The sequence below is a fragment of the Sabethes cyaneus genome, chromosome 3, assembly GCF_943734655.1.
Source record: "Sabethes cyaneus chromosome 3, idSabCyanKW18_F2, whole genome shotgun sequence".
Classification (NCBI taxonomy): Eukaryota; Metazoa; Arthropoda; class Insecta; order Diptera; family Culicidae; genus Sabethes; species Sabethes cyaneus.
Genome location: NC_071355.1, coordinates 18,990,192 through 19,012,835, shown reverse-complemented (window position 1 = coordinate 19,012,835; position 22,644 = coordinate 18,990,192). Strand labels below are relative to the sequence as shown.

Below are 22,644 nucleotides of genomic sequence, written 5' to 3'. Positions count from 1 at the left end.
ACAAAAGTAATCTCTGGTTACTACGCACTGAAACGCCTTGCTGGAAACCCCTTGAAAGGAGCCAAAGAAGTCAAAGTGATGGTCAAAGTGGTCAAAGCATTGCACGCAGATGTCAGTGTCAGTGCGTTTTTTTGACGTAGGACTACGTCTTTGTTTACATACTATACTGGGACTGGGTAGCACTTTGTAAAAACGAGAAATAGAAGTGTAACGTTTGAATGAAATATTTCAAACGCTAATAGCTACTATATACTACTGAACGAAACATAACAGTTAATATGTCGTTGGATAGATAAAATGTCCAGCAATTTTATAGTGACATACTAATAATAATTTTTTATACGCTAAATAGTGAAAATGTGTGTAAAGATTCAAGGTCGAATTTTTCCATACATTTCCCTTGTTATCGTCTAGCTTCACAGGCACGGACGACAATTAGATACACCAAAGGATTTGGATCCAAATGATAACCTTGAGACCACTTTGTAAGCCACACCCCTTTTCCAATCCAATCGGCAACATCGATGGCTATTGACGGCAACACCGGTCCCAAAGACAAGCGGAATCAGAGGGCAATGGCCAACGTGAATCCCACACGATGTACTTAACATTACATTTTGCATTATCCCCATCGCAGACATGCGAAATTGTTCGATAGCTTGCTCAATCAGTGTCGGACAATCATTTAAGCAGCAGCAGCCGATATGGTTTCCTCCACCACCTACACTAGCTTACAAGCAGCAGCGGCAGTGCCAGTGACTATAAAATGGTACTCTTGGTTCGCCGTCTGCTCATTCATCGCACAATCGCACTGACGGACGGTCATTATTTACCATCGACGGCTATTGGTGGCGAAAGCAACGGCATTTGGCGGCAAACACCAGCGATCGGAGCCAACAACGATAGCAATCGGGAGGTAACAACGATAGCATTTTGGCGGCTATTGGAGGCAAATCCAAGGACCTTTGCGGCATCTAATGTCATTTTCGATGACAATTCGAGGCACCCAATGGCATTTTAGCGGTTATTTTCGCAAACCAACAGCAAATGGAAACGGATCGACTGACGGGCAGCAAATTCAGCAGCAGGCCATTGTGGTCTTAAACAGTTCTTATAAGAACTATAGTAATTGAAGAATGAAAAGATTTTTCTACACTTTTCTAAATGGTTAACGTTCCAACGTTCCATGGAAAATGCTTGCTCATTCAGCGTCGGATAATCATTCGAGCAGCAGCAGCAATTGATCTGGTTTCCCCCACCACCTACACTAGCTTACAAGCAGCAGCGGCAGTGCCAGTGACTATAAAATGGTACTCTTGGTTCGCCGTCTGCTCATTCATCGCACAATCGCACTGACGGACGGTCAGTATTTACCATCGACGGCTATTGGTGGCGAAAGCAACGGCATTTATAATGAGTATTATATGACACAGTCCTACGTCACCATTTCGTACAACCCTTAGGGCTGTATACCTTGTAGTTTTTCTTTCCAGGTTTGACAGTGTTGTGGGGTTTGTTTTGATTACTTATTCGCAAGACCCAGAAGCAAAAAACTGCAACAAGGGCAAAAATATATGTTGTACAGAACTGTTATCATTTTCCTGCTTCGGAAAAGTCGGCCTAACCTCAACTTTGGTTTGACGTTTTTGTGTGTTTTGTTTTGATTCCCTTTGTAACCTAATTTTATTGCTAGTGGGTTTGTTACTTGTAATTCGTACCACTTGTTTGCGGAAACCGGAAATACCTCATATCCGAAGCAGGAAAATGATAGCAGTTCTGTACAACATATATTTTTGTCCTTTTTGCAGTTTTTTGCTTCTGGGACTTGCGAATAAGTAATCAAAACAAACCCTACAACACTGTCAAATCTGGGAGGAAAAAAACGCACTAACATCTGCGTGCAATGCTTTATTACGGTACAAATCTCAAGCAACATGTCAAAACGTCGAATATCCGCAAATTGGAAAGGGCGTATACTCCAGCACAGAAAATTTACTATCAATTCCAGGATCAATTCCGTATTGATCAGATCAAACCCAAATATGCAGGACACTGTTTTATGCGTGTACTAGGCTCAACTAGGCATGTAAATTGGTTCAATTATTAGAGGCTGTTTGGTGAAATACCTACTCGACACTTCCGCTTAACGTCGTCTTTAAAGGCGCAGACACAATGCATACGGGTTTTACTACGTTGCGGAAATTTGACAGAAAAACCCATGGAAAAACTGTCAAATTGCCGCAACGTAGTAAAATCCGTATATGCATTGTGTCGGGGCCTTAAGAGTTTACCGGTACGTTTTTTTCATTTTGTTCCACTTCCCTAATATGTTCTTTGCATTTTATTAGTTTCATCATGGCACATGGTCCAATAGGTTTCAATCAAACGCAGTTCAGGATCAGGTTAGTTCGGTCTTGGCGACAAAATTCACCAAATTAGCCTCACACCAGATTTTGCAGACATTCAGTCTTGTAAATTTCGCTACTGACGGTATCTACCGTTTGTGATGAAAATTTCATTTCGCTTGGCACGGGTGCCGATAGCCTGCCAAATGAGATATTTCGATCTTTCGAACACTTTCTTATCGAAACGATAAACTTATCTTTGTTGGAAATAAGCTTTGAATTTGGTCAACATTTGCGTGTAGTTTTCTGGCTAATGCTAATGCTAAAGGCTAATGAGGAAGCGTCCTCGTATTTTCCTTAAAAATGGAGGTGCTCCCATTAATCGAGGGAATGTCCGATCAGCACCAAATTTTCGTTTTTTGCTTTCTGACCGAAAACGAACAATCTGGTGGCGAAATTTGGTTCAAATTCGTGAAGGACACGGGGCTCGGACCACTTCGCGTGGAATGACCCATATGAATTTCTCCACTACCAGGCTTGGCACGCTCTTTTCCCTTCGATTTTATTCTTTTGATTACTGCACCTCAGCCAAGCAGAATTTGAAAATGTGATGTATGGTGTATTTGTAGAATTAATTATTATCTACAATATTGCTGAAGTAAGCATTGGTATGTCTTTTGTATTTATGGTGCTATAAGGCTGCTACCAGCGGCGTAAATACGAAAAATGCTTCTCTCCAGAACCCAAAATAGACCGTTTTAGCCTGAATTGTTGAGCAAATTTTCTATCTTCCATGGTCCGGACATTCCATTATTTATGCAATCTTACTGGTTCGGTAATTGTCCACTTAAAAGGGTTACTTCAACTAGGAATGTTCCCTGGTGGAACAGAAGGCTCGAACGGCTTCGCAAAATGGCGCGAAAACTGTTCAATAGAGCAAAGATTACTTCGGACTGGACTCAATATAGGAGAGCTCTAACCGAATATAGCAAAGAACTAAGACGATCAAAAAGGAAATCTTGGGTACACAATTGTGAAAGCATTGAAAGTACTCCAATTGTGGCAAGACTTAACAAGACTCTTGCTAAGGATCATTCGAACGGACTCGGTACTCTCAAGAAAGATGACGGACTCTGATTGTGACATAGGATGTTCTCAAAGAAACTCTTCGGGATCTGAGAGAACAAAAGAGATTGCAACCAGAGTCGCAGGGATGGCTTTCACTAGGGCTAGGATGGAAAACCACGGGAATGACACTTCCAATACCAACCTGTACAAAAAAAACGTAGCCAACATAGAGCGGGCCCAAGCTGACAGCTTCATAGATGGGCTCAAGCTGACAACCGAGTCGGATGTGTAAATTGTTAAATTTTGTTAGTTTTAGTTTGATTTTAGCCAAGGTTTTAGCATCACATGGCTGATGCCAGGCAGGCAATTGATGCGAAACAAAAGAAGCTGTGAAAATGGTTAGTTAAATTCGTTTTGTGAAATCGCTTTACGTTTGCCGCCTTTTTCATGTGAGCAACGAAAATGTGACGTCATATCAGCCCCCTGTGGAAAACGCAGTGAGATCCTTTCAACCTTTTAAATCGGCAGGTGCAGATGGGATTTTCCCAGCGCAGATTCAAAATAAAGAATCAGCGCTAATTCCATCTTCTAATCGAGATTTTTAAGGCAAGTCTGATACTAAATCATATTCCGTCTACATGGGGATTGGTAAAAGTTGTATTTATACCAAAACCAGGAAAACGTGACAAATCACATCCAAAAGCCTTCAGACCAATTAGTTTATCATCAGTATTGTTGAAAATTATTGAGAAGGTATTATATGAATACATTAAGTCTGAATACATGATCAGATATCCATTATCGAAACACCAGTTTGCTTACCAAGCTGGGAAATCTACAATCACAGCACTACACACGCTCGTGACGAAAATTGAAAAGTCTCTTTCAACGAAAGAAACAGCATTAGGCGCGTTTCTCGACATCGAAGGGGCGTTTGATAATGCTTCTCATTTATCAATGGTAAATGCGATGAAGAAAAGACAGTTTGATAACTGTATAGTCGAATGGATACACAGTATGCTCACACATAGGCAAATCACCTCGGAGCTAGGAGGGCTCTCAACAACGGTGACTGCAACCAAAGGTTGCCCACAAGGAGGGGTTCTTTCACCCCTTCTTTGGTCATTAGTAGTTGATGATCTTCTGAGAAGCTTAGAGGCAAAAGGTTTCGAAGTTGTGGGCTTTGCTGATGATTTAGTAAAGGGCCTTAAACCTTACACTATCTTGGTGTAGTAAAGAAGGCCTGGGCATTAATCCTTCAAAAACAACCATTGTTCCTTTCACTAGGAAGAGAAAACTGAAGTTACAGTCTCTGCACCTTGGGAAAGAAGAAATTAAATGTAGCGTCTCAGTTGAATATCTGGGAGTAATCTAGACGCTAAATTATCTTGGAACGCACACTTAGATTCAATAATCAGCAAGGCAAACACTGCCCTATGGGTATGTTCGAAAATGGTGGGAAAAACATGGGGCCTCAAACCAAAAATGGTGTTGTGGGTCTACAACGCCATTGTGAGACCTAGGATAGCTTATGCTTCGTTGGTATGGTGGCCAAAAACTTCAGAAGCCACGGCTATTAAAAAGTTAAACAAACTTCAACGATTAGCATGCATGGCCATAACCGGAGCAATGAAAAGCACACCTTCGAAGGCTCTAGAAGCTATTCTCCACCTGCTACCTCTGAATCAACACGTTCAGTTAGAGGCTAAGAAAAGCGCCCTAACACTTAAACGATGGAAAACAATACTCGACGGGGATAAAATCGGACACTTGAGTATCCTGAAACTTCTACCTGTTGGCCTTGCGGAAATGAACAGTGATTGGATGGAAGCTAGAACCAACTACGACATCCCATACACGGTGAACGAACCATCACGTTCGGTCTGGGACGAGGGGGGACCTAGCGTCCGCAGTGGTTCAATCAAGTTCTATACCGACGGATCAAAGGTGGGAGTCAAAACGGGTGCTGGAGTGTACGGCCCCAGAACTAGAATATCTATAGCAATGGGAGATTGGCCAACAGTTTTCCAGGCTGAGATAGCAGCTATAATAGAATGTGCAAACGTCTGTCTCAAAAGGAAATACAGACATGCCAATATCTGCATTTTCTCTGACAGTCAAGCGGCACTAAAAGCGCTTAAAGCTTTTAAGTGTTTCTCAAAACTTGTCTGGGATTGCATTTGTCTCTTACGGCAACTGAGCCAGGTAAACTCGGTAAACCTGTACTGGGTCCCTGGTCATTGCGGAATAGATGGAAATGAAGTCGCAGACGAACTAGCCAAATGTGGTTCTAACTCTCCATTCACAGGTCCGGATCCATTCTGCGGTATCTCGGACTGTGTGATGAAGAGTGGGTTGAAACAATGGGAGAGCCGAATGATTATGGCCAATTGGATGGCTGTACAGTCGCTCAAACAATCAAAGAAATTTATAATGCCTAGTATTAAGGTTACTCAGAAGCTGCTGAGTCTCAATAAGAGAGACCTCAGCACGTTTACCGGTCTGGTGACAGGACATTGCCCGAGTAAATATCATCTTCGGAATCTCAGTTTCGTGCAAGATGATATTTGTCGCCTCTGCAATACCGAGAGCGAAACCTCGGAACACTCACTCTGCAATTGTGGAGCACTAATAGGACGCAGACTGCAGTATCTCAAAAAGGCCCTACTAGAGCCTAGGGAGATCTGGTTTGCGTCGCCGATCAGGACTATAAGGTTTATAAACCAAGTCATCCCTGATTGGCACCTGTCTCGCTCCAGCTACCAGCCTACCACTTCTTCAATAAGTGATAGGTAAGCCTGAAGCGTACAGCAAAAGAAACAATGGGGCATACCACAATAGTTCAAAATAATGGACGCAGTGGTGAGAGTACCCAACAGAAGAAGATAAGATACTGGTTCGGTCAAGCACGGAGTGCAACTACAGGCAGTCTATCTCGGCTAAGCTAAGCTAATGAAAGTTCCGCGGAACGCAGTTTGAAATCAACCCTCAAGTTCCTTTTTTGAATATTATTCAAACTTTCTGTTGATTGGATGACCTTATGGATGCTAAGCGAGGTCCTATTGGCCTTGCCAGCGTTGAAAGAGATTTCGTAGGCTGCTCGCACTTACAGGAAATCTCGTGCCGAACTGTCAACGCGTGAGTGTTGACAAAAGCAAAAATACTTACCTTTCTTTTTTTCTCACGCAAAACGCTGAACAATATCAGCAACGCTGGCAAGGCCAATTTTAATTAATTCGTTCTTTTGGTTCTTTTTCATTTGCGTTGATCGTTTCATCCTTGGTTTCATCGAATGCTGATTGTTACGGCCTTTCGATATGTTAGTCGCGATTTTTATTAACGACGTGCGACGTGCCTCTCTTGTTTTTCATCGACTGTTGTTTTGCTCCGGGACATTCGGCTATCCGGTAAAATTTCGTAATTGCGAAGCGCATTTTCCATATCCATATCATCCATCGGACGTTGTTTTCGGCACCACGGACAGTGATAAGAGTATTATCGGATTGATTGCTATCTATTAGTTACTTCGTGTTGGTCTTGATTGCTACTTAGCAACACTCGGCCAGTAATATACGACAGTGAAGGAAACATCGCGATGACAGACAGTTTCTAGCATCACGATATTTTCTCAGTTTTATCTTCGTTCGTCTGGTAAATAATAGATTAATTATAAGCATTATAAGCCATCAACAGTATGTCCTCCACCGGTTCGCGAGCGGAGCTCGCTTCAGTGATTGATGCCGACATGGACGACAGTCGCTTCCGTATCCGTCCTTATCAACAGGTACTGTCGTCATGCAGTGGAGCCTTGGTCACATCACTGTTCAGTAAGTTTTATTGGAAAATCACCAGTCTGTTACTTTCTTTTTAACACATTCGGAAAATTTCAGTGACCCCTTTGGATGTGGTTAAAACTCGCCTACAAACCCAGCAGAAAATGATGCTGTCAAACAAATGCTATCTGTACTGCAACGGATTGATGGACCATCTGTGTCCCTGCGGACCGAACGGAACGATTTCCGCTATGTCCAAACCGGCACTTCATTTCAACGGCACGATCGATGCATTTGTGAAGATCAGTCGTTACGAGGGAGTACCAGCGCTCTGGTCCGGTCTCAGTCCGACGCTGGTGCTTGCGCTTCCCACAACCGTAATCTATTTCGTTGCTTACGAGCAGTTTCGCCTTCGACTGAAAGAATTTTGGCTCAAACGAAAGGGCCCGAATGCCGAACTGCCCCTCTGGCTTCCACTGTTGGCCGGTAGCTCTGCTCGGGTACTGGCCGTTACCATCGTAAACCCACTGGAACTCATTCGCACAAAGATGCAATCGGAAAAGCTTAGTTACAGCGAGGTTGGACGCGCCTTTCGAAGCATGTTGAAAATCCAAGGCATCACAGGCTTGTGGAAGGGTTTCTTTCCCACCATCTTGCGGGACGTACCGTTCAGTGGAATCTACTGGACAACGTACGAAACCATCAAAAAGCGCAGCAACGTAACCCAGCCCACGTTCGGTTTCAGTTTCATGGGCGGAGCGATTGCCGGCAGTGTGGCAGCTTTTCTCACCGTTCCGTTCGATGTGGTAAAAACTCACCAGCAGATCGAGTTTGGGGAAAAGTTTATCTACGCAGAAAATGGTGAGCGCAAAAAGTCAGCCAAAAGCACGGGAACATTCGGAACGATGCGAAAAATCTACATCAGCAATGGGATCAAAGGTCTGTTTGCTGGTTTAGCGCCTCGGCTGTTGAAAGTAGCTCCGGCTTGCGCGATAATGATCGCATCGTTCGAGTACGGTAAAAATTTCTTCTATAACTACAATGTGACCCGATATCTGGCAAAGCAGCAGCGTGAAGCCGCGGCAACGGGGCTGCCCGTTGGTAAACCGAAAAGGGCGTCCTCGACAACGGTGGGCTGTTGATCTGTGTGCGCGTTAACTGTGAAAAATCTCACTGCTAGTAGGAGAGCACGCGAAGCGAGCTGAACTTTACGTATTTTGTTGTAATAAATTAAGCGTTTGATGATTCTGTCGAACAGTATGTTGTATAAACTAGTGTATTAATTGATTTTTGGTTCTAGATTTCGATTTTTCAGTTTGTTAAATTCCATGTTTTAGTTTCCAATGTTAATTACTACCAAAGTCGGAGGATTTTAGTCAGAATAGAAACGAGAGAGTAGTTTTGTTCTACGTTTATTGCCCGTACTTTCGCAGGTCTATCAATATTTATGCAGTAGTCCAACTAAGTTCTTCATAGATATCGCAGTTGTACTGGAACCAAAGATCTGCGCAAAGTTTCGAACAGAAAAGGATGCTGAATCCCACCGGTCGTGCATGCTTTCGCCTGAAATGTACAAAGGAATCATTACATTACATTGTAATATGAGTATGAAATTAACGACTTCGTGACATAATGCTGATTTTATAGCCTATGGTCAATGACATGTCAGTCGATGGGCCTCGTGTATCGTGCTGATTCTGGGAGAAGATCGAACAAGTTACAGAAAAATTGAAACTGGCGCTGCTCGCTAAGTCTTTTCCGCAGAGATTGTCGAAAAATCCTCCTATGGATGAATGCTTGATAGGCTCTAGTCAATTTCCTTGAGACGAACGAAGCCTGCGGGCTTCCATTGGAAGAGTATAATATGGATCTACAATTTGAGGAGGATTACAACCTCGACAGCAGGCAACTGCATGATGGCCGCTTTAGGTCCTAGCTATTTTTAATTCGAGAAATTCCCCGGGGTTCTACGTAAACCCAAACCGTAAACGGCTTGATTTTTGTCGTCTGTCGCCTAAAGCTTGACGATGAGAGCAATTAGTAGCGAAAATGCTACTGACAGCCCTTTGTTAACCCTTGATCCAGCAATGAATCAGGCCAAACACGAAAATCCTGCCCGAAAATGACCATCCTTTACAAGATCTAGGTAAACGTCCACTAAGTCAAGCGTACATTTAGTTACTAATGTGTTATGTCGGTGATTTACCAAAGCACGGCTGACTGCTGCTGTGATCCAAAAGCAATGATCAATGATGATCAAAGTGCTTGCGTTGTTTGGCACCCATGGTAAGTGAATATATTGTCCACAGTCCAAGCCTAACCCTGCACTTCCGAGAAATAAGGAATATTTTTCTTTTCCTTTACAGAATTCCCCCACCGCGATTTTTGTGATAGACTGCAATATCATGGGGCAACCAGAACACTAACAACAGAGGGTGAGTACCGATTTGAATACCTTAAGCCAACGATGTCAATGTAATCGATGTAGGGAACGACCCCACTTTTGTAAACACCATTAAACAGGAGGTCTTAGACAGTACCCAATACAGCGCCTCAATATCTGAGAAAGTTGAAACTTATTAGACGACAGACATATAATTTTTGGTATAGAGTTTTGTTACGGTTCGCGTCGCCACTGTTACGTTCGCGTCGCCACTGTTACGGTTCGCGTTCGGAGGTGACCAAAATGATGAATATGAACACGACCCGTACATTAAACAAATTAAAACTTAACTTTATTGGACAATAACGAGATACAAATATGTCTCATTCATTCTGTAAAACGGAACAGGAATATGAACGTCCTGTTGTCAGCACTGGCGAGCATCAACTGATGACAGCTGTCACTGTGACCAGAGAGCTTGGCCGTAACGATGTTACGAATGTCGACGTCTCCGACAGTAACGATGTAGGGATGTCCACGTCTCCAACATCTCCCCTCTAATTCAGCTGGTAAGGGTTGAACCGTTGCGAAGCCCTTCGTGTACGGGAAGAGCGGCGAGGAACCTGAACAGCTGATTCATTTTCGGTTGCAGACATGAAGTCGGATGACGAACTTGATGACGAAGATCATGTTGATAACGCTGGAACAACCGGTGCCTCTGCATGCGCTTTTGATGACTGCAAGCTTACTGATGTTGACTGTGCTGACGAATTGACACTAGCGGGAATGCTGGTATTCCAAACATCTAGCAGGATACTGAGCGGTAGCTGCTTAAGTTTCTTTGATACTGGCTTACTGTGTGTGTTACAATCTCGAATTTGATTTATGTGAGACCGTACCAGCTTGCGATCGTTTACCAAAACATACATTACATGACCAACACGTTCCAAAATTTTGCCTGATGTCCAGTGCCATTGATTTTTGATAAAAATTTTAGTGTACACATAATCACCTCTACTGTACTGACGATTTACTCCAGTGTCACTTTTTCGATTATTAATGATGGACGAAGCTTTTCCAAACTGGTTCTGGATATGATTTCTGCTGGTGACTTTTTTTCTGGGGTAGAACTGTTGAGTATGCCGTGTTTGGCTAACAATGTTGTTGCAATATTCACTGATTGGTTCTGTCCATAACGAGAACGCATCGAGTAAATCATTGCCAAGAAGATGAATTTGTTTCTTCACAACATAAAACTGTCCTTGCTGATGAATATTATTAATGCAGATATCACACTCAAATTTGAACAGGAACGGCAAGGGATCTCCTGTTGCTGTCGTTACTTTTTTTCTAGCAGGTGATGTTGGTGGTCTGCCTATTCTCTCCCACGTTTGTTTTGAAACAATACTGATGTCGGACCCAGTGTCCAACTGAAGCTGCACTTCCACACCGTTGAGCTGCGACTGTACGTACCGGCGCCTATTGTTTGCTGCATTCAATGATAGATTTACTGCTTTTGTCTCGTACCTCTCTGGCTGCTGGCGTTTACGGTGAGTTGCTTTCCGATTTTGTTTTACACTAGAACAATAACCTTCACGGTGCCCGATGATACCGCATTCTTCGCATTCGTGACTTTTGTAGCTGCAATCTTTGACGAAGTGCATTGCGCCGCAATACCAACAAGGCGTAGCTGGTATGTTTTCGGCACTGCTGCCAGAATTTACTGAAGGTTTTGACGGACGATTTGAGAACTGCTGTTTCCGACCGATATACTGAACTGTTGACGTCGGTGTTGATTCTATCATTGCCGTGTCCCGTTTTGAACACATCAACCGTTGGCAGTCTTCCGAAAAATGTTCCAGGGTATTGTTGTTGTGCTCTGGACAGTAGTGGAATTCCTTCATGTTATTCGCCAGTGAATTGAGAATTATTTCCGGATTTGATGGGACCTGGACAGTTATGGATGACATAACCTTTCTGAAGAATTCCTGCTGCTGGTGCATTAGCTGCTGCTGCTGCTGTTGCATGAAGATCTGCTGTTGCTGCATCATTTGCTGGAAGAACTGGGCAACCGGTGCATCTGGAGATGGCTGTCCGGGTGGAATTGCACCATTCTGCTGCATTGTGGGATGCTTTTGACCTACTGTTGCTTGAAATAGGCCTTGCTGCTGAGTGACTCCCGGTGGTTGCTGCTGCTGTTTGGGGTTATGTCCTGATGAACCCGCTTAATTGTCCACGTAGGTGAGGGAATTTTGACTGATGAGTAAATTCCGGTGGTTGCTGCTGCTGTTTGGGGTTATGTCCTGATGAACCCGCTTAATTGTCCACGTGGGTGAGGGAATTTTGACTGATGAGTAAATTCCTCGTTTCACTACTCGTCGCCACTGTTACGATGTGCATCGCCACTGTTACGTTCGCGTCGCCACTGTTACGGTTCGCGTTCGGAGGTGACCAAAATGATGAATATGAACACGACCCGTACATTAAACAAATTAAAACTTAACTTTATTGGACAATAACGAGATACAAATATGTCTCATTCATTCTGTAAAACGGAACAGGAATATGAACGTCCTGTTGTCAGCACTGGCGAGCATCAACTGATGACAGCTGTCACTGTGACCAGAGAGCTTGGCCGTAACGATGTTACGAATGTCGACGTCTCCGACAGTAACGATGTAGGGATGTCCACGTCTCCAACAAGTTTGATCCTTTAAAGAGAGAACAATTTAGGAATCCGAGGAAAACCATTTAGAGTTCCTTTCAAGAACATTTTTTTCTCTGGCAGCTTGGAGCCGGGGTGGCTCGTGTTGTATCAAGAATTTGTCTCCATTGTACTCGGTCCTAAGGTTACTCTTCACCAATTTGTTGAGAGTCTCTCGAGACCCGCAAATCGTAAATCGGTCAATCCAAAATTTGGACTCAAGCCAGCGTCACGAAAGAATGAAAGATTTTGAATGCTATATAGCTCATCCAAATAAAAATGGATTTTGATGGTTCGTATACCATTCGATTCATTAAAGATGCAGCAATTGTATGGCTTTCTTGGAAAGATTGTGAAAATTAACGAAAACTTTCAACTAACTTTTTTCCATACATTTTCCGTCTGATGGTCTTGCTTCCCAGGCACGGATCATTGAATACAGTGAGCATGTGGGTGCTATTATTTCAAGACATCAAGACAAAGAAGCAAAATAAACTTGCAGCAGTGGTGTGGCTCCGCCGTTTTAACATGTAAAAATTATTGAAATGAGATAAAAAAGAAACTGGCTCTTACCGTCATTCATTCGCTGCTCGACTTCCGAGATGATCACTGCAACTTTCCACTGTAATCTAAAATTGGATATTATCGTTTGGAAATGTATTGTATAAGCCTCACTTCCGATCTATAAGGCACAGTAAAGCATAAGTGCTACATTCCGATTTAGAATTTTGACCTTCTGTTTTTATACGACAGACTTCGCAACCAGCTGTAAGAGTACAAGACAATTGAAGGACTAGTGCGACAATCTTACTCTTACTGCCTATTCCAGTCAAGATTCGAACATGCGACGTCCGGCTTTGTTAAACCAATGCCGGACTTCGAAGCCAAATGAGAGGCTCAGGCGTTTTGCTTGCTACACAATACTGTAAACAAGCGACATTTGCGGTTATAGACTATCTTATTAATGCCTGTCCTCTTGTTAATATCAATAACATATAATTTTGAAGACTTCAGTTTTTCCCTTGAATCTTGTTAAAAGGTGGATGCGTGAGAGAGATTTCTACTCTGAAATACTCCGGTTTAGGCATTAGTAAAAATATTCGCTTTTGACATCACCAAATAGCTCGCCTACCAAAAATACGATACAATTTAGTAAGCAAGATAATATTATTATCATGCTATTTGTTTTTTCTTACCTTACGCTATTTTACGCTACACATAGATCAATATGGTGTAAAAAGTTTTCTTTAATACTCATGGTGTCTTCGCGTGAGCCAGCCCCACGTTAGTTCTACGCCAACTACATGTTCGTGTTTAGAACACAACCTTTCTGATTTTTTTCCCGTGTTGGGGACTTACCCCCAAAGCCATTATTTTGATCTATTGTGGCGTCTGGTGAGAACACATTACAATGCACAATCATCCGGCATCGTATTGCGACGTGTCCAGCCTACCGTAGCTTTGCGACTTTTGCCAGATGTACGATAAGAATTTCTTCAAGTAGTTTACACTCCAGATCCTCCAGTTTATCGCCATCGTTGCTTGCTCTGGAACCTCTTCCTATCATATATCGCAGTCCTAAGGATTCTAGTAATGAAGTCAAAATCGTGTACGGAGGCTAGGAGTGGGCTACTTTTTGCTGAGGATCGTTCCACTCGTTTCAATATACGCTCGCCGAATCACACCGAATAGCGATGTTGAATAACATACAGAACTGTCCATTCCCTTGTCACAATTCTCTACGTGATTCGAAGGGGCTCGAGAGTGACCCATTTCTGGAATATTTGTACTTACTTACTTACATATTAGTCCATGTCCACCGGTTCGGCAGAACAAATCTCCATAAATCTCCACTGCTGACGATTACCCGCTATGGTTTGCACCTGTCACCAGAACAGGTTTACAGTCAACACCAACAGCCCGGATAGCATTGGCTCAGCTGCGTCGTTATGAGCCTCTGGGTTTGTCTCTTCTTTGTTGCCCTTGCGGATTCCAGTCGAGTGCTTCTCTGCAGATCTCGTTCGCTCGGCTGGTGAATGGCTATAACAGTGTAACCTGACCACTTTCAGTTATAGCAACTCTTATCCCCACCTCCTCGTGGTGCCAGCTGGTAATACAACCAAGTCCCGGGAAAAACCAGAAACTCCCCTCTGGTTGGACCCGTGGTTGTAAACAGGCAGGGAGAGAGGGACACCTAGACCTTAAACTTCTGGTCTACCAGGTGTCTGAACGGTCCGTTGGGACCCATTGGGGCCGATGCCAGTAAGGTTTCAACTTCGGTAAACTGGCGGCTATGTTATTGGACATGATTTGGGAACGATATACAACACGACTGATTTACGCCGATCTGGCTCTGAGGTGCAGTTGCCCATAAGGCGCTGCCCCAACCCTCGCATGGTTCTCCCTGTTCCATAGATCGCCATGGGATCATTAAAGCGACTACTTCAAATGGGTTTGGATAGCGGCTTGAAGGGGGACCCTTTAGAATCAGAATGAGTCTTTTAAACAAATTTACAGCAAGTGCAGATACGGTGGAAAACCCGTTCGCGAGGGGAGGCATTCAGCGTTCTCCACCAAGGGTGGAGAAGGATGCAACCCGAAGTGCTAGTGTGTGTGGCAAGGGCAGCGATACGCCTGCCACGCCAGACACAGCGATGAACGGCCCATCGCTAATCAAGGCGATGGGAAAGAATAGAGAGGAACTACCCAAAGTGGTAGCCGCGTCACAGCAGCTCGATTTAATCATCGAGTTCACGTCAGGTCGCGGCAATTTCTCCAAGGAATTGAAGCAGAGCTTGCTCATGCTTCGGAGAACCTTGTGTGCTGCGACCAAAGTGCACAACGACCTAGTGGCGCATGTAGGAGAGGTGAAGACCGTGAAGGCGTCGAAGTCGGTACAAACGGATGCCTGCTCGTTGACGGCGTGTCGCAACGTGGTCCTGGAATCCACGGAGAGCGCTACCAACAGCGGTAAGGCATCTGCTAAGCGTCTGAGACAGTCCCCGGGGGATGGCACCCCTGGTGGACCAAAAAAAAACGCCTGATCGGTAAAAGCCCTCAGGCTAGCGAGTTGGTGGAGCCAACCGACCAAGCAGCGGGAAACACCAAGACGGGTGGCCCGTGGATCGAGGTCACGGCCAAGCGGAAGAAAAGAGGAAGCTCCACCAAAAAGAAAGCTTCACCTAAACCGACAGGGAAGCGAGCGAAGAAGGGCGACGCTCTTATCCTGAAAACCGACGGGTCGAAATACTCGGAGGTTCTGAAGGCCATGCGAGGAGATGCCCTACTCAAGGACCTGGGCGCGGACGTGCGGAGCATCCGCCGCTCACGCACGGGCGAAATGATCCTTGAGTTGAAGAAGGACGCCACCAAGAAAAGTTCCGCATACAAATCGATAGCGGAAGGAGTGCTCGGGGAGGGAGTGCAGGTACGTGCTCTCACACCAGAAATGACTCTCCAGCTTAAAAACCTGGATGAGATCACCGATGTGTGTGAGGTCGTACAGGCCCTCAAAGAGCAAAGTGGAGTGGTGGTGGCAACCGAGGCGGTTCGCCTGCGTAAGGGTCCTGTCGGGACCCAGCTAGCCACCATACGACTTCCGCTGGCGGACGGAAACGAAGCCCTGAAAGCTGCTAGGCTAAAAGTGGGGTGGTCGGTATGCCCACTAAGCGTGCTGAAGCAATCGGAGGCTTGCTTCCGATGCTTCGAGCACGGGCATAAGGCCTGGAACTGCAAAGGGCCAGATAGGAGCCAATTGTACAGGAGATGTGGCAGTGCTGGCCATAAAGCAAGGGACTGCGCGGAGCCTCCCCAGTGCTTGGTCTGTACCGGTAAAAGGGACGCAAAGCACGTAACGGGAGGTCCAAGGTGCCCAGCTGGTGTGCCGGCGACCAAGCCACGATCATAGTGCAAGTGACACAACTCAACCTGAACCACTGCAGCACGGCTCAACAGCTGTTACACCAAGCAGTTTCCGAGTCGGCAACGGACGTTGCCATCATTTCGGACCCACAAGTACCTTCAGCAGGAACGGTGCGGAGTCTATCATCGACGTGACTTTCGGCAGTCCTGGTCTGATAGGAGACTGGCGGGTAGATAATGGCTATACTCACAGTGACCACCAGGCGGTCCGCTATGGTGTCGGTCAGATAACGAGGCGGCAGGCGGCGAGTAGGGCCAACACTCCAACCACCCGTGGATGGAAGACATCATACTTCGATCCCGAAGTATTTGTGGAAGCGATCCGGAGAGAGTGCGGTGATCGCGGTATGCCCGATCCGAACGCCGATCATTTGGTTGAGGTACTGTCGCGAGCATGTGACGCTACCATGCCTAGGAAAGGTCGTCCTAGGTATGGCAGGTCACCGGCTTACTGGTGGACAGATGAAATTGCGGAACTCCGCGGAGCGTGCTTTCGTGCGAGGAGAATTATGCAAAGAGCTCGTTCGGATGAAAGCAGGGCTGAATGTCGAGTAGCACTCGTTGTTGCACGCGCAGCGCTTAAGAGCGGGATAAAAGCTAGTAAACGAGACTGCTTTGAAAGGTTATGTGCTAGTGCCAATGCGAACCCGTGGGGTGATGCTTACAGGGTCGTAATGGAAAAGACCAAGGGCGTGATGGCGCCCACTGACTAATCACCAGAGATGCTGGAGCGGATCATCGAGGGCCTCTTTCCGCGCCACGAGCCAAGGCCCTGGCCCCAGGCCGCTGAGTCGTCCCACTGCCGACGTTCCAGTATCTCAGACCATAGCGTAGGATGGTCGGCCTCCCAGCCGAACATCCAAAGTAACGTGGGCGACGGCGGTTTGGAGGTCGGGGAGGAAGTGACGGTTACGAACGAGGAACTCATCGATATCGCTAAATCCCTAAAGGTGAGCAAGGCACCGGGACCAGACGGAATCCCGAATTCTGGCTATTCTGGAGGCTCCCGAATTATTCGGGGCAGTAATGAGTAGATGTCTGGAAGCTGGACACTTCCCGGACAGATGGAAGCGACAGAACCTGGTCTTATTGCCGAAGCCGGGAAAACCTCCGGGTGTCCCCGCGTCATATAGGCCGATCTGTCTACTCGATACTGCCGGCAAGGTGCTGGAGAGGGTTATCCTTAACAGACTCGTACAGTACACGGAGGGTATAGACGGTCTGTCAAGGAACCAATTCGGCTTCCGAAAAGGCAAATCTACGGTGGATGCCATCTTGTCTGTCACTAAGACAGCTGAGGTGGCAATCCAGCCCAAGAGGACAGGTATTCGTTATTGCGCAGTTGTCACGCTCGACGTGAGAAATGCGTTTAATACCGCTAGCTGGGACTCCATAGCCAGCTCGCTTCAGAGCGTCCAAGTGCCGGTGTCGCTGTACAGAATTCTGGAAAATTATTTCCAGAATCGTGTGCTATGCTACAACACGGAGGAGGATCAGAAATGCGTTCCAATCACCTCAGGGGTTCCGCAAGGTTCCATACTGGGCCCGGTGTTGTGGAACGTCATGTATGACGAGGTGTTGAAGCTAAAGTTCCCGGTAGGGGTGGTGATTGTCGGCTTTGCGGATGACATCACCTTGGAAGTCTATGGTGAATCTATCAGAGAGGTTGAGTTGACGGCTGCCCACTCTATAAGCATGGTTGAAGATTGGATGCGATCCAGGAAACTGGAGCTAGCGCATCATAAAATGGAGGTTATCGTGGTGAACAACCGCAATTCGGTGCAGCAAGCAAATATCAGCGTCGGGGACTGCACTCTTTCGTCAACGCGGTCATTAAAACTCCTTGGAGTAATGGTCGACGACAAGCTCAAGTTCGGGAGCTATGTCGACTATTCCTGCAAGAAGGCCTCCACAGCTATTTCGGCATTGTCTCGTATGATGTCTAATAGCTCTGCGGTATATATGGCAGCAAGCGAAGGCTTTTGGCCAACGTGGTCCAGTCCATACTCAGGTATGGCGGGCCGATGTGGTCATCGGCGTTAGGTACCAAAAGCTATCTAGCCAAGCTGGAAAGCACCTATCGTCTCATGTGCTTAAGAGTGGCGAGTGCGTACCGCACAGTTTCACATGACGCAATCTGCGTCTTAGCGGGTATGATGCCTATTGGTATCATCATCAGCGAGGACGTAGAGTGCTTCAACCAACATGGAACTAGAGGCATACGGAGTACCACAAGATCGGCCTCGATGATCACATGGCAGCGGGCATGGTCTGATTCAACAAAAGGCCGGTGGACACATCGACTTATCCCGGAACTATCCGGATGGGTCAACAGGCGCCATGGCGAAGTCAACTTCCACCTGACACAGATTCTGTCAGGGCATGGTTGTTTTAGACAGTATCTGCACAAGTTTGGGCATGCGGAGTCCCCCGAGTGTCCGGAATGCGCGGACGTTGAGGAAACTGCAGAACATGCTTTCTTCATATGCCCTCGTTTCGCGGGCGTGAGAAGCTACATGATGGCAGTTAGCGAACAGCACACTACTCCGGATAACTTAGTCCAAAGGATGTGTTCTAGCTCGGACGTCTGGGGTGCGGTCACTGCGGCTGCTACCCAGATCGTACTTGAGCTACAAAACCGCTGGAAAGCCGATCAACGGCGAATAAACAGCCTAATTACCATAGTTACTTAGATAATTACTGGTATCTAAGAGTGTGCGTTAAGCACAAAAGCCCCTCCCTGAAGTAATACCGATAAGGTGGTTCCAGGGGGGATTGAGGCTGGAGACTCGAGTAGGGTTTTAGTGGGTCTGGATCCTCACGCCCCAGTAGGGGGGTCGGGATACCAAACCCACTCCCTGAGTTGTCTTCTCAGGTGTCTGATAGCAGATTTCCCTACTCGTTAAAAAAAATCTCGTTCGCTCTACTTCCACCTATCCTCTTCTGTTGGGTGCCCTTACCACCTATAGTATCTAATTTCTGTTGCTATTGCCCGTTGAAGACATTGACGGCGGAGTTCTTCGTTGAAATCTAGTTGTCCCGTATGGGTATGAAAAATGTTCGAGTTTTAGTATGTGGAGTGAGCTAGTTTGAGCGCCAGATGTTTTGCAGGCTTGCAAAGACACGCCTGGCCTTCCTGCTTCGTGTGGCTATATCAGTTTTGGTACCACTATCGGGCGTTGTCTGGCTACCAAGATAAGTGATCTAACTGGATCTGCATATCGTTTCGGCGGTGTGCGAGCAGGACAATGTCATTTAGATCATTTGGCTACTCATCCATAACGAAGCAGTAATAATGTGCAGCCTTATCCCACACCAGCAGTAACCATTACACGCCAGTTTGCACGAAAACGTTTCGTACTGAGTCTCGAAGAGATGGACTAGCTCCTGGAACTCCTCTACGCGCCTCTAAGTGCGCCGCAAATGTTTTCGTGGTTGAGTCGGTCAAATGCTTTTTCAAAGTCAACGAGCACAAGTAGATGAGAGTCCTGGAATTCATTGTCCTGCTTCGATATAAGGCGGAGCGTTGTTGTATGGTCTACACATGATCGACCAGCATGGAATCCATCTTGCTGCAGCCGGAGAGTAACGTTGATTGGATGCCGCTGAGGATTACCTTACAGAGTAATACAGAACAACGTGATGCCACACCCGTTACCGCATTCAGTTGGGTTTTCCTTTTTAGGGACTTTTACCAATGTGCTTTGTATTCAGTCCACCGGAAAAGTTGCGGTTCCCCATATGCTGCTACAGCTGATGCATCAACTGTGCTGATAAAGATGGATTAACATTGAGCATCTCGGCTGGAATGCAATCTATCTCTGGCGCTTTCTTGGATTGCATACACACTTAAATTTTTTTTACCGAACTCTAAGCAGCCGAACGTTCGGTAAAATTCGATGGCGCCAATCGACGTTTACGGATCATTAGTAATGTTTGGCATCATAAAAATTTTTTACCGAACGTTCTGCTGCTCAGAGTTCGGTAAAATTTACGATAATTTACCGAACTCGGTACTTTTTTTTAAGTGTGTACACTTGATGGCTACTTTAATTTCATCCAGCGATGGCGCTTCCGAGTTGATGCGATTAATGCGACGAACTGTTGGCGCCAGCCGTTGTCAGTTTTGTTGGTTTTCGATATTTAAAACTCGAGAGTTGTTCAAAATGCTTAGTCCATCGCTTAAACTGTTCTGTACGGCTAGTCCGTAAAACTGGCCAGCACTGTTTTTCAGCGGCATCCTAGTATTCATCCTGGCAGCACTAGGGCGGCGTACAAGCGATCGGATATCATCATTGGTAGCGGCGGTTTCGCCTTCTTCCTTCAATTCTTCCAGAGCGGTGTAGCGACCAACGAGCTGGGAACGGGCTTCGTAGTGTTGGACAAAATGAAGGCTCGCGTAATGGACTGGAAAGCGATCAATGAAAGGATGTGCGTGTTGAGAATAAAAGGCCGTTTTTTCAACTACACCATCATAAACATGCATTGTCCACTCGAAATTAGCCCCAACGACGAGAAGGAAGCGTTCTATGCGCAGCTGGAGGGCAACGTACGACAGCTGCTCACGACGGGACTTCAAGATCGTCATCGGGGATATGAACGTCCAGTCACGGACAATGATTATTGACGGGAATGAACTGGAAGTGGTTGATGAGTTCATATATTTGGGATCTCTGGCCACCGCCGACAATAATACGAGTAACGAAATTCAACCGCATTCAAGCTGAAAGTCGAGCTTACTTCTGTTACCGTTGGGAGTTTAACTTTAGTTTAGAAGTCATCCTGATTTTCAAACCGGGGAAGAACCCCTCTGTTTCCAAGAGATATTGTCCAATCAGCTTGCTCTCTGCCCTCTCCGAGCTGTATGAGAGGTTAATTTAACATCGGATTATGTCCTTTGCCGATAAGTATTGGAGCCTTCCTGGAGAAACTCCTGGTAAAGAGAAACGGTACAAAACTTCTTAAGCCTTGCTTCAAAGACCCTTCCTTACCTAATCTTCCGCATTGTCCCTTTCTGTTTGGATACTATCAACACCTTTGTTTCAAATGTTAAAAATGAAATGTAAACGTACCTTTTCACCAATCCTAGCACGCACCCGGAAAAGATCGTTTTTCCGCAAGGTAAACTGCCGCAGTTCGCTACCGGACCATGCTGCAGCCGTAGCCACAAACCCAGCGGCAGGAAGTGCTCCAACAGATGCACGTTGGTGTTTATTTTCGTATGGCCGTGGCAACTCCGGAGACATATTTCCAACAGAGAGCTGGGCATTTGGCCGGATTTTCGACGATCCAGAATCGTCGTCAGCTCGGCTGGGAATATTAGGTGGCGCAACAGGGAATCACAGTAAACTCGTCGGTAACTGGAACTATTGCTAGTTCTGAAGTTGAAAAAAAACGAAATGTTAACATTGTAGAAAATCAACTTATATCAAGTATATGGGGCTAACCTTTTCTGTTCTACGGTGTTAAGTGCGTCATAATTAGGTTGCATAAATTTTTCCAACACTAATGGATAGTGTGTCAACGAATGGTTTTTAAACACTTTAACAGATTCTAGCGAGAAACTGTTCACTATAAATGGTAGTGACAGCAGATTACACCTTTCAGCGGACAGAAACACCAGTTGTGGCATCGTGAAAACTTTAGTAGGTATCCGAATAAGGTGGTGATTGTCATTCAGAGTAATTTCTTTTAGGTTGCTACATAGCGCCAGTTCCGTCGGGATTTCCACTAGACAGTTGTTGGATGCATCTAAAATTTCTAGACTGGACAATTTTCCAACCGCTGGAAAAATTCCTGTTAGTGTCTTTTTCACCCATACCAAAAGAATTACCTTGTGGCAAACATGTCAACTTGTTTTCATTTATCTTCAAAGTGGTTAGATTACGCAAGCACCCCAAGGAATTTGGAAGCATTGTGATGGCATTTTGCGAAAGATCTAGCGATTCCAAATTAACCAACAACGCTATTTGCTCGGGGATTTCCGCCAGGAGATTTCCCGCCAAACTAATGAACCGGAGATGAATCATTTCTTCGAAAAACCATTGCGGAATTGAGGGAATAAAATTTTCCTTTAGATAAACTTCTAGCACTTGCTTTCCGCATGCTCGCAGTTCTTCAGGCATTAGCCGAAAATCCCGATAACTCCAATGTAGCACGCCACAATTCATTGCTTCTTCGTAGGTTAACGAAAACAAAACTGATTACTGACACCAAAGAAAAACAAAATTCATAACCATCTTGGACGGTAATTTCTTCGAAAAAAATATCTTAGTAGTAGTTTTGAAGCTGTAATTGGCGCATGTGCTCGCAGAAGCTGCGCGCGCGCTATTTGGCAATCGTTGTCCTTCGGTCTGGCAGTCCGAAGTAGCCGCAAACAGAGCGACGAAATATCACTTACAGAGTGGTAAGCTAATCATTCATTGGGGGTGTTTTCCGCTCGCCCTTAAG

The 22,644-nt window shown here is 45.5% G+C and overlaps 2 protein-coding genes across 2 annotated transcripts; one reads left to right on the top strand and one right to left on the bottom strand.

Annotated features, from left to right (window-relative positions):
* The first annotated feature begins 6,847 nt into the window (after window positions 1-6,847).
* On the top strand, window positions 6,848-8,452 carry LOC128742697 (probable mitochondrial glutathione transporter SLC25A40). Its single transcript, XM_053839136.1, has 2 exons — window positions 6,848-7,240; window positions 7,304-8,452. The coding sequence occupies exons 1-2, from the start codon at window positions 7,108-7,110 to the stop codon at window positions 8,326-8,328; spliced, it is 1,158 nt and encodes a 385-aa protein (XP_053695111.1). The 5' UTR covers window positions 6,848-7,107; the 3' UTR covers window positions 8,329-8,452.
* Window positions 8,453-8,631: 179 nt separating this feature from the next.
* LOC128739339 (uncharacterized) lies at window positions 8,632-22,364 on the bottom strand. The gene is made up of 4 exons (XM_053834818.1): window positions 22,028-22,364; window positions 21,642-21,978; window positions 21,267-21,572; window positions 8,632-8,749 (listed from the first exon to the last, which is right to left on the bottom strand). The coding sequence occupies exons 1-4, from the start codon at window positions 22,362-22,364 to the stop codon at window positions 8,632-8,634; spliced, it is 1,098 nt and encodes a 365-aa protein (XP_053690793.1).
* Between the last annotated feature and the right edge of the window lie 280 nt (window positions 22,365-22,644).